The 13202-nt window shown below is 38.0% G+C and overlaps 1 protein-coding gene across 1 annotated transcript in view; it reads right to left on the bottom strand.

The window, feature by feature from the left end:
- The window catches only part of ABCC8 (ATP binding cassette subfamily C member 8), an 82217-nt gene that overhangs the window by 52390 nt on the left and 16625 nt on the right, over positions 1–13202 (bottom strand). Inside the window, exons 7-10 of the mRNA XM_017811508.1 lie at positions 9838–10002; positions 7748–7903; positions 1833–1967; positions 207–369 (exon numbers count right to left, since the gene is read on the bottom strand). Of these exons, the coding sequence (XP_017666997.1) occupies positions 207–369; positions 1833–1967; positions 7748–7903; positions 9838–10002 (619 nt within the window). The remainder of the gene's footprint in view (positions 1–206; positions 370–1832; positions 1968–7747; positions 7904–9837; positions 10003–13202) is intronic.

The raw sequence follows: 13202 nt of genomic DNA, 5'->3' as shown, positions 1-13202 counted from the left end.
AGCATTGACTTTCTCTTTCAGGCATATTTCCCATACAAGCAAAATTCTACTGAAATAAATGGAGAGTCTGACTAAATGGGAAGTGAGGAGGACAGATCAGAGCCTAAAGCAACAGAAATAATCTCGACAGAGGAATGGTAAACTCATTAGTAGCTAATAATGCAGTAGCACTTAGCTGAGCAGTGGATTAGAATGAAGAGACTTACTGGATATGGAGGTATAAAGGGCAAAAGACTTGAGGCTAGTCATTTCTTTTTGTCTAGTTTCCTCCACACTGCTGTGGAATATGTGTTCCCAAGCATAGAGTTTAAGTAGCTTAATGCCTCGAAGCATCTCATTTGTCTTCTTCAATCTCTCGTTGGAGTACTCCTGCAATATTTACACACACATTTACTTGAAGAGTACAATTAAAACACCTGCTCCCCAAGAATAAGGATGACACAACAATTCTATGCAGCCCCTTGTAATCAGTAAGGTATGTATCACTAGTTCTGTCCATTCAGATGTTCTGTTGCAGTGTTTCACAGAGATGAGCTTCCCTAGAGTTCAAGGGAAAAGAGTGTTGGTTTGCACTCCTAAATCGCATAGTTTGTCCTGAAAATTTTACTCCTCTGTCAGGTTTCTGATCACTTGCAAGGCTGCCCCTCAGGACTTACACCACTGGCTGGATATTCAACTGGGACACTGACAATAACCAGAGGAGACCAGAACACGACAAGCTATGCCTGGGCACTGCTCTGACCAGCCAACATGACATGGAAACAATCAAAACAGTCCGGCCACATTAGCAAGGACTTGTGATCCCATCAGGAACCTTGGCTCCAAGCAGGGACAGCTGGCTCAGGCACAGTCATACACTGGTAAAGTTATACTTCCAGTAAAGTATAACTGGAAGTTACACTGTTTCCATTTTTCAGGCTAGCTCACGCTTTGTACCACGCCACACTGCACAGCACACACATTTCTATGGCAAACAGCACTGCTCCCATCTGCAGGAATTTCTAGGTGACATCAGCTGTCTGCTTGGATGCTGTTGGGATGAATGCTGTCCACATTTCTGGAAGGGCGCATGCTGCTGATGGAAAGGCATTACTGGTCACACAGGAAGGTGCACAAATAACTCTCGTTACCACAAATGATTTGTGGTGGAAGAGATTTCAGCAAGCTCTCTGGCTCCACTACAAGTTCCTATGGCTTCCTTGGCAGTGCAACAGCCGCTGAAAGTGGGAATAAGGTTCAGAGCAGCTGGGCATAGTAATTCCAGTGAATCAAAGTAACTTTCTCGGCAGTGATGCAGGCGATTCAAATTATAGACAAGCCAAATGAGGGATCAAGGAACAGCTCGTGACTTAGCAGACCTCTAAGCTCCCCAGTTCAGGCCCACACTGTGGGAGTCAGGATGGCATAGAGTTAGTTTAAATAAATCCATTTGATAGATTTCCACATCTGGGGTCCAAGTTTGGATGCAGCATTCCTACCTCCTTTGCCTTTGGACAGCTTGCCCTGCACAACTCATTTATTTGTGCACTGCACAAAGCCATCTCAGTCAATGATTACTGACCCTTTACATCTGCAAGTTGTTGACTCTTAAGATTTTTTTTTTCTCTTAGGGAAACATATTTGTTGAAAAATATAACCCCCAAAAACACATTTTTACTGCTTACGCTTATCATGTTTCCACATTCTTGAACTTGATATCCTTGAACATTACAAAATATTTGAGAAGCAGTTCTGGGTCAATGTCCACAGTTAGCTTCGTAATTCCAAACACAGACCAATGCATAATTACCAGAGGTGATATTTATATCACGAAAGAGTTTGAAGGCACTTACCAATGTGCTTCTCTGGGCCTGTGACAGTTTTGTTGCTACAAAGTACTGAACAGGTGCAAGGACTATGATTACCGCTGCTCCAATTAAGGCACTAATTCCAAGAAGGTAGTAGAGCAGAAGAATTCCTACAATTATCTGTTGGGAGAAAAGAAAGTGAGGGAAAGGTCTTGGTTTTACTTTGGGTATGTACCACGAACACCAATTAGAGGGTAACCAGACACCATGTTCAAACCAACAGCCACTGCAGTTACACCCTACCCCAAATGTTGTATGTTCTGCATCGCTGGCACAGCGAGTGTGATCAGTCAGGATCTTCTGTCAGAGGACCAGACACTCAACCAGTGCTCCTCCCCAAATTATGCATTCTGCATATTTCTGTTTCACAGATGCCCCATTATGCCCAGTAGAAGGTTGTACAAGGTTTGTGTATCTTCTGTAATTTAACTCTCACAGCTATTCAAAAGAACTTTATTAAAAAAAAAACAAACAACCTTTTAAAATAAAATTTTATTTAAAAATACTTCCAACTAACACATTGAGGTATTCCCTTTAGAGTCACTATTAAATATTTTTTTCCATTGGTTGGATGACATAACATACATTTTAAAATATTTTATATGTATATATTTACATATATATCATATTTTATTTTAAAATACATATGCACATATATAAATCATATATTTTATTTTTTTCCTTCTCTGATATTGCAGTATTTTTACACCAGAGAAGAAATTACATCTCCCAGTTTAGTAAGAACTCACTAATCTGCAACACTGAGACTTCCACAAGAAGGAATGCCTCTTTGATTACTATCGAAACTAATATGAAATATTATTAAAAAAATAATAACATTAATATTATTTAATAATCATTAATAATAATAAAATATAATATTATCAAAAATAATATTATTAAAAATAAACCGATCTTGCAAATGTTAAGATGACATTATTGCTGACCAGCACATTAAAAACAAAGGAACGTCATAATTACACCACTGAGAACCTCCCCTTCAAATAATCTCTAATGTAAATTGGAAAGGATATGTTTTAAGGATCTACAGTGCCAGACTCACAATGACTATTAAAAAAGGATTAAAGAAACAGCTTAAAAAACAAAGGTTTGTCTTTGGATATGTAAGAACCTAGAGATAAAGCCACAGTCTGGATGGAGAGGGCTACTGTAGGCAGCTCAATAAACACAAACAATACATACAAGCTACCGGTGTTAATTAACACTAATGACTGACTCCCGAACATTCTGCAGCATTGACACTCCATATGTTTAACTGTGCAAGCTGATAAATTAATCAGAAGACATAGTGATAGAAAATTAATTTCATACATAATTTCCCTCAATTAAAAAATAATTGGAAATTTCCTTAAAGTGTTATCTACTACTCTTGCTATGTTTGCACAGTCTCATGACCTTCACAGAAGCACTATCTTCCACCATTTCAAAGCTCAATAGTTATATGCCCATCTATTTCCACACATTTATGGGAATTTGGTGTTTCCATGAAGAAAATGACTCCCTAGTTTCCACATTTCTATGTTGACATTTTCAATAATTTAAGACACAGAGAGAAAATACAGACTTTTTTTTCTCTTAAGAACCCTTTACATCTCTCCAAAACTGAACTAAACTAAAACATGACCATCAAAATGAGCCACAGTACTTACTTAGGAAATATGCAATAGCATGAAAGTAAAATCCTGTTGTATGCACACCTCAAATCTAGTAAGAGGTAAGGTTACATTGCAAATTAAAAATCTTTTAGTGACCAATCTGCTTCTATGTGAAGTCAGGAAATTCATGAGTGTATGAAGCCAAACAAAACACACAAGGATAGCCCTGGCAGAGTTCTCCTCCAAAACACAAAACGGTCTTGGTCTTTACAGATCAAGATATTAATTTCCAATGGCTTCATCATGGATAGACACTCCAGACACTCAAAATACAGGTAATCACTGAACAGTGTGCAGTCACTGCAGAATACTGACTCCCCGCTCTTCTGCTTTCCCTTGTACTGGTTCACTGTCAAGTGACATTATGGGACTGCCTAGTTCTAAAAAGAGAGAATCAGCTTCTCACATAGACAAGGAGAAAGCTATTCCAGCTGGATCTTGAGGGAGTTAGCTGCTAGCTCATGGCTGCTTTTCCACCTGTCATCCTAGCTATTGAGAGGACAGTCTTCACAATAAAAATTCCCTGTTTCCAATAGGCTAAAGTAATCCCATCTTATCTTCTTTATACTGAGGTAATAAGGGCAAACCTTTCAAATATATTCAGCATGTATGGAAAAAAAATATGTGAAGACTTGTATCTGTAAAGTGCTGAAATCTGTAAATCTAATTGAATGTAGTTCTGTATCATATCACAAAGGACAGAGTCAAGAATAAACAGTATACAGACAATATCTGAACTCTGGAGGACAGTATCTGGCAGATAGGAAGGCTCTTATTAATATTCCTGAGAAGGTAAAAATCATATTTAAAAAAAACCCAACCTGTGTAATAGAAGACTTTGCTTCCCTTTCATCAAAATCCCAAAGCTCTTCCCTGCCAGAGATATATATCAGGAGGAAGAAGCTCACCAATAGCTCTGGTTATTTTGTCTTGATTATTTATTGAGGATAGCAAACACTTTCAGCCAAAAACTGCTTTGTGGGCAGTTTTGAAAGAGACAAATATCCTTTTATTACCAGTGTAAGCTATCCCTACCAATGAGTCAGAGATATGAGAATACAGGATTTTTTAATAACCACAATGAATTCAAACAAAGGTGTTTATAAAACGGAGGCGTGGGGAGAAAGCCTTTATAGCGTCTCATTTTGCTCCCAGGGTTTGAGCCAAACCTACTGAGGGCATCTTTCAACTGATTGGCATTCCTGGGCCTCTTCTCATGGATTTCAATAACAATTCAAACAGTAACTTACAGCAATTATAAAGCTCCCATTGACTGCAGTCAGAGCAAAGACGGGGCTCAAATTAGCAAGATTGTATAGAAAACCTGACTTGTTATGAATGGCTACTACAAGATCCACAGCAGATGCTGAAATACTGATTGTTAGATTAAGAGCTACAAAACAATTAAAAATCTGCTTTAAATAATAATAATGGACTGTGTGCAATTTATTATTAGCCATCTCTCAAGCAGTTGTTTTCAGTACCTCATAAAGCAAGGTACTGAATGAATGTTATGGAAAATGGTTCGAAGAAACCTTCGTGACCAATGTGACTCATTGTTTTTGGCAATACATGCACCCTCCACAAAACAGGAGCACGCTCTGGCACTGATCGTCCTCATCTGGTAAGGAACATTGCAGGGGGAATTTTAATGCAAATATAATCATATTTTCACCAGACTGTCAGGAAGTCTTTACGAGTCCGTGACTTCTGGCACATTAGAGTAAAATGTTGTTACAGAATATGCAATAAAACTGGATTACTTCTCAGTTGCACTAAAGTGCTGCCTACACTGAGGTGCCAGAGAGGTCTTATAAAAGAGATGTACATGAAATTGGTACTTTGTACATTGTTTGTTTTACTAACAGACTTACAATGGAGACTAAGCTGAAGGGATAATTGTACCCTAAACATTAACATTAAAGGGGTGGACTCTTCTTAATGCCTCATAGCTCTTTCAGCAATATCATTTTAGCAGCATACAATCACTGGCTTCTTACTGCAGGGTACTTCCAGTAAGTGGAACAAAAATACCCTGGTATCCTAATTATCACTAACAAACTGCCAATATGTAGCCATATTTAATATGATATTTCATATCAGTTTCTTTTCATTATAGTTGTCTTCTCTCTTGCAATTAGACACTACTATTAGGATACATTCATTGATCACCTTTTTTTCCCCACCCACTCTAAAACAATCTGGTTCCCACTGCCTCCCTCCCTCTCATCCCCACCCCCTTTAATTTCAGGGAAGCCATCCTGATGCTAAAAAATAAGTCAAGAGGTTTTTTTTCTGGGTTAGGAAGTTAATCAGGCTGACCATGGCATCAGATGATTTTAAGACTTGCTTTTAAGGAGGATGTGCTTATCTGATCTGTAGCATCTTGACCAAAATCTCTTATTTTTGACAGGAACGACTATAAAATCAACTCAATTCTAATATGTATCTTTATCATCAGAAAGGAATCCAGATCTCCTGATGGCCAGCACTGTAACATCTCACTCTTTGACATTGGTGCAGTTTACATAATTACTGGAATGGCTGGCTTTTCTTCCCCATTCCCAGCTTTTCAATGTAATATTCTTATATGCTTAACATCTTATAGTATCAGAAGCTGACAGACACATGAAGTCCTAAACAACACTGCTAAAGCCATGTTAGAAAGTGACTGGAAACATGATCTGCCAGCTGCAGTCTGTATACAGTCTCAGGAAAACAATTTAGTTTTCAGGCAAGAGCAGGCAATGCAAAATGCAACGATGCTGGGTAGATTACTTGCAGGTTTCTGACTTCCCCACCAGTCAAATCAGCCTCTGTGTGGTGCTGAAACCAGACTGTCTTTGTGACATGAACAGAATGGAGTTTTCATCATGTTTTTGAAACTAAGCTATATTCTAGAAAATACCAAGTGAATTTAAACTCTACTGCCTCTTCCGTTTATATTTACTTCTAGCACTGAAGTAAGCTAAACAAAATACAATGAGTACCTGGAAGAAAGAGGAAAGACTTACAGATTACTATGTTAATTCCAGATGAAACTACGTGCTTTACTGTCAGCTTTCTCAGGAAATTCTTAAATGGAATTGTAGGATGTTTCTACAGTTTTCTTAAAGTATGGCTCTTACAAACTAAGTAATCTGCTCTTCCCCCCTGTTTCACTAAGTGTGAACTCTGAAAAATGCTCCAGGGTTCTACTGAAATTGCTCTGACCTCCTACTACCCCCGTCTACTTATTAGAACAGACTTAATCACATGCCTGTCCAGTGAGATTCACCACTTCACAGACTCAGAGGAATATCACCTCACTAAAAAAAAAAAAACAAACTAGTTTTGATCAGATTTGTTCTTCAGTGCTTCCACAAGCTCATGTGACACAACATACAATCTACTGAGCTGAAACACTGATGAAGGTAAAAATACCATGTTTCCATGTTGGATATCACACACAAACTCCTGTTTCTGTAAGCAAATAGGCTTAAGATTAATTTAAATCAATCATGGAAGTACCCTCTGAGATGGGACTTTGCTTTCCTCATCCTAAAGACTTGATAAGACACAGTTGTATCTCACTGGGTATTACAAAAGGCTACAGGACACAGAACCAGGAATGACAAGGCAATTGGGTGTGACTCAGAACAGTGATCCGTTCCCTGCTATCCACGTGGGAAAGGGGACTGAAGGGACGAGAGTGGTATTTAGAGACAGGAGACCAAAGACACCAGAGAGAATAAAGTAGCAAAACCATTTCATATAATATATGTTATAATAATAAAAAAACCCCAAACTGTGGAATTTGTCATCCAAGAAGCAGCAGTAGTTTTGAGGGACGTCCAAAGGATCATCTCTAAGCAATCACATTTGCGAATAAAGTGTTATTTCTCTTGCTTCTGCTGGGATTCAGAAGACAAATGATTGCAATAACTTCCATTTAACCTCCCTGATGTAATAAATGAATGGACTGCAATCTGCTGCACCCTATAAATTCTTGCTACAAATGCAAAGCATGTTTGGCAGCAGTCAAGATTCTAATACAATCCTCAATACCTAGAGTCCAGTTACAGATGTGAAATCTATTATATGCAATATTTCTAGATGCTAATAGCTTGAAATCTTATTTCCAATTTTTCTTTAACTTCTACCTCTACTTTCATAAAATTCATACACAATGAGTCAGTACAGGCTGACATGCACTAAGAATAAAAGCACATTCAATCACCTTACCTGTACTGGCATAGCCCAAAGGTTAGGGCAGAGGAAAAAGAACCACATCAGCTGATTTGTGTCTATGGCAACCAGGTTACAGATTTGGCCTGCTGTCATCTCCCCCATAGACATGTTAGAAGTGGAAAGCTGCATAATTTTGTTGTATATTTTTGTCTGGAAGAGATATCAAAAAGTGTTAGCATATAGAAATAAAATGAGTTTTCTAGCTCCATCTAAAGCACATGTGCAGCACGTTGAGGGAAAACAACATTTCCAGTAAATTAAATGAAGAACTTTGAGTTTGGCCATTATGATGTAAAATTTTAAACTATTTATTGTTCACCAACACAAAGCACTGTAGCTGCATCATGGTTGTCTAAGTACTCCACCTGTGTATCAATAAGGAATGAAACTTTTACTGCCCAAAATGGCCAAGAACCACATTAGCAACTATGATTTATACCTCCAGCATAGCCATAGAGTGCCCTTGCTGTAACTAGCACTAATAACGTATTATTAGATTCAATATACAATCATCGAGATATTATAAACCACATTATTTTTCTCTGGCAACTGATTTAGGTCCCATCCAGCCCTGAGAACAATGTTCCTGGCTGAGAACATTGCTACATTTTGGCTAGAGAGCTCAGTCCCATTACAAAGTTTAATTCACAGACTACTAATGCCACAGGTACAATTCTGTACTGAATTAAACAGGTGCCTCAGTACAGAATCAGACACCATGTAGGAAAGTAACTTAATACACAATAATGAAAGTGTGCTTTTACCAGCTGGTTTGGTAAAAGGCTACACAGCAACTCTTTGCCATCATGAGACTCAGCTGACAGGAGGCACCTTCATTCAGTGAGTGCCTTCAGATCAAATGACTGTCCATCAAAAAGCATAAAGTCATAAAGGGCACATTGAAGAGGTGCAAGTTTACACAGGAGAGGAAGAGAGATAAAAGATTTAAAGAAAAAAAGTGTGTAAAATTACCGGCACAGTGAGTGCTACTAACACTAATCTACTGCTTAGAGTGATGGATAAAAATTTTCCAATTTCAATAGCCCAATTGGGCCTCTGTGTATCATCCAGTGCAGAGAACAGAAAACTTTTCTTCAAAAAAATTAATTTAGTGCTATTTTCCAACAATTCCCCTTTTACACTTGCTGTGGTTTCAGTGAGTTGCAGCTCTTCTGCTTGATACAAGACATGCAATTTTTTTCCCTATCTTTTGGGTCAAATCTTATTCCTTCAGGATTTTTCTACTTCACTGTAATAATGGAAAACCAATGGATGGAATCCAGAAGCCTGGCAGCCGACAAGTGCTTCCAAGTGTAAGATCAAAAGAGAATTAAACAATTAGGCTGCTATTGAAAGCATCCATCCATCACAGACTCCCCACAGGATCCACGTAGCTCAGTGGATAAATAGTATAACTTATAAGGCTGGCTTTCAGGCTGTCAGAGGGTAGGTTTCAGCCAGTGCATTTGGCAATCACATGTTGTAATCTTACACCAAATTCTCTCATTTCCAGGCACAGAGCTTTGTATGCTACATAAAACTTGAATTTTGTATGCTACAGTGATTACGGACTCCACTTTAGCAATCTTACTCATGTTCCGTAATTACAGATCCTGCAATGGCTGGTAGGTTTTGTGGCATGACCCATGGAATAAGAACTACTCTATACATTGGGAATACAACCTATCCTTTTGTCCAAAGTTTATTAACAAGATATTTTAAAGCTGTATTATTTACAGGGGATGTGATGCTACAAAAAAAATGCCTTTGAGTTGGGTGAGGTGCAGCTCACATCCAAAACTCTTTCAAAATTTACATTCAGTTTTACTATCAGCAAATTTCTGGTTAAAGGTAAGAAGAAATACAACATTAGATATTACAAATAAGTGTTCATATAAAATCATCAAATAAGATGCAGAAAAAACAGAATCCAGGTCTGAGCTAACAATTTTTTAATGGCAATGGTTACATTCAGTACATTTCAGGAGAGAAGCGTTTCAGAATTTAACAACTATAATTATAATTTTTATTTACAAATACATGTATAAGTGTATGGAAAGGTTAATCAGTAATATATTGGGTACCTGTATTGCGCCTCTCAAGTTGATTCCTGTTTCAATAGCAACGTAATATGATGCTTGGAGGAATGTCCTTTGCAATAGAAGTGCAAAAAATAAGAGTACAGCCAAAACATACGCATTGGACAGGAACTCTTGAGATGAAATAAAGAAGACACCAAGAATTTTGGTCTATAAGAAAAAAAAGAAAGTTAGAAATCAGGTGCAATGAAAATTTCATTACCAGCTTTGCATAACTAATAAGCAGAGATAATCCCCATTTATTACTTTGAAAGTGCTCCCAACCTTGCCTGAAACCTCACAGTTTATCAATTCAAGGAAACAGTTCCACAATGTGCCAACTCAGTAAGCTTCATTTAAATGCAGAATGACATTTACAAGATTTCTGATATCCTTCCAAAACTCTAGGACACTGAGTAACTCCATATGGTCATTTGTTAAAAGATCTGGAGTGCCCATCATCACAGAAAAATAGTTAACATCCTTTCAGAGAAATTACTCTCACTATTTTAACGCCTCAGATTTCTGAACACTAAAAACGACCTTCAGACCTTGTCAAAGAAAACTACTGGAACTATGCACATTATTTTGGCCTCCAGCATCTTGTTCAGAACTTCTACTTATGGTCATTACCTTCTAGCAAGTTGTTCATGAGATGACCCAAGTGCATTTTGAAGCATGTCTACAGCTTAATGGGAAAACAGTGCATTTATTCCAGATTATATTTAACAAGCTGACACCCTTAGTGCCACAACTAGTTGAGAGGTTGGCCCACCTCTGGAAGCCTTCTGAAACTAAAATATCTGTGTTCCTCTTTCTCCTCTTGGCTTCTTCTAAACTTTGATTGCTGGCTTGTGCTTCCATTAAAGGCAAAATTAGGAAGAGGTCTCTTTCTGTTCCCTTTCAGAGGGCTTCCTGCCATTTACACTCCTGCTGTATTCCTTGCTCAGCATATTTCTTCTTGCCTACATAGTTTCTTTGCTGTTGAAGTTTTCACACCTGTTATAACACTTAATAAACTATATTTCACAAACTCTCACTGTCTGTACATTTTATTAGATCTGATCTGCACCTTGTCATTAACTTCATAGAAACCCCATATGGCAAGTTCATACAGAGGCTAAATTTAGTTTTTAAAGCTGTTCTTTTGTAAGGTGAGGCTGAGCCAACCGGAAAAGGAACAAACTTCTCCCTACCCCTCCTTGCACCTGGCTTGCTCCAACCTGCACACTTCTGTTGTTCACTGTGCAGTAGCTGGGGAGCTAACTGGACCTCTTCCTGAGCCAATTTAAATCACTGACATAAGAAAATCATCCCAGGAAAAAATAATGGCCCAAATCAGACCACAGAAGTGCCCACTCACTGCCAGAGATAGAGCAAAGAAGAAAACAGGAGCAGAGGTGACAAGGAACGTGAAAGGAGGAAGAGCAAGTCCTTTCAGCCGTGGTGACCCAATAGGTCACTTCGTCTTCCTGAGAAACTGAAGTCTTAGGGTATTTTTTCCATCTCTTTTTACTCTGTCTTTTGGCATTCATGATTGCTCTTGCCAGTGCTGTAGTGGGAACACTATCTACACCCTTGATATCAGCAGGGTGATTTTTAGGTCTTAAAGCAGAGAAATGCCTTGCTTCATAAACAAGTAAATAAGATAATGAGCAAAACTGTTTTAGAAAGGATCTTTTGTTTCACTCCATGAGAAGAGTGAATGCTTACAGTAACACATCCAGGACAAGTTTCCTGAGACAGTGTCTCCCACCTCACATAGCAATATTCCTTTTCATGAGAGGAAACTAGTCTGATCTGTCCATGCAATGGTCTCACCATCTGTTGAGGTGCCTGGGAGTTCATTCATCAACACCAAACAGTCATTCTCCATAAATACCTGATCTCTTCCAACTGTGGTTAACTCTTCCTCAGATGCTGGCCAAACTAAGCAGCTGTTAAAGTACTTTTGTCTACCATGCAAGACAAACAGACTTGGGTAGATTGCTAAGGTTTACTGCCTTTTCTCATTTATGTCACATTTGTTACAAGCACTGAGATTCAGAACAAGGCTGGACATAAAGAAAAGCAAGTAATTATGATTCCATTCCTGTAAATCTTTGTTCCCTATTTCCATAAGGAAGCATCTTGATAGTCATATACTACTTTTATGCAAGTACGTGCAAGAACTTGAACATGGAAAATTTCCAAATGCTACTTAACAGTGCCGAGTTTCACGCTCTGAAAACAGGGAATACAAACTACTTCAATAATTTATTTCTTGCTTCCAAAGGTAAATGGTCAGATGATAATGCTTCCAATTCAGCTAGGTGCTTTGACTTCAGCCAGACTTGATGCACATAACCATTTCAGCAGTCTGTAGGGCCACTGAACTCACTAATGAATCAGCCCTCAGAGAAAGTTATTCAAGCATACAGTCTCCCAAGTCAAATCAATAGAACGTAAGTAATCACTGGGCATACCCATTTCTTTAAATCTGTATCAACTGCAAAACTCTGAACAATTACAAGATATGTCAGCAATTATGTTCAGACAAAGAGACGCTTAACTGCAATTTTAGTTATTTGCACCTTAAAGAGATTTTGGAGTCCTAAATTATTACTTATCCCATAGTAATTCAAATAGGCTACAGCAGCATTATATACTACAAATGTCTACACTACAATAAAAATGAGTCTTTCTTCCGGATTATTTATAGTCTTACAAGTTCAGCTTTTCAATTCAACTTGCCTTTGACCCTTGCAAGATCTAAGGGTCCTTGTAAATTTATTCTTGCTGTAACTCTGATGAATAAGGAGGAAGACTCAAGGCTCTCAATTTAGCCCAGAAGCTTTAGAAAATATACCACATTTGGAAAATATATGGAAATACAGTGGAAAATTTTAAGTACAACCAAGTCTTCTCCCATGCTAACCGCAAGGCCCCAGTCCTTAACTGTACCATTCAAGAGCCACCTCTAGTTTCCTGTGCAGCATATATGTATTCAAATACTAAACAGAAGGTGAAACAGTACATAACTGAAAAACTTGGAGGTTTTGCAGAAAAAAAAAAGAAAAAAAAACAAGAAAAAGAAAAATCACATTTGAGGAGTTAATTGCTATTATTTTAGCAGTTCTTTACTGGGAATTCTTTTTATTTCAATATATGATCATCCAAGAAAAAGTGACACCTCTAACACATGAAAAACTTTAAAATGCTTCTTATGAAGGCAAATTTAGAATAACATACAAATCTGCAACACTGGGAGGTCCTGATTGTCAAAGATACTCATATTACAGCAAAGAGAAAGGCCAGAGCAGTATCAGTCATGAATCACAAAGATTAGAGATTGTGCTGTATTCTATCAAAAGCAGCAAGGGAAGCAACAT

This window comes from Lepidothrix coronata, unplaced genomic scaffold (genome assembly GCF_001604755.1).
Source record: "Lepidothrix coronata isolate B3197 unplaced genomic scaffold, Lepidothrix_coronata-1.0 Scaffold1, whole genome shotgun sequence".
NCBI lineage: Eukaryota > Metazoa > Chordata > Aves > Passeriformes > Pipridae > Lepidothrix > Lepidothrix coronata.
This window is presented reverse-complemented; position numbering and strand designations above follow the sequence as displayed.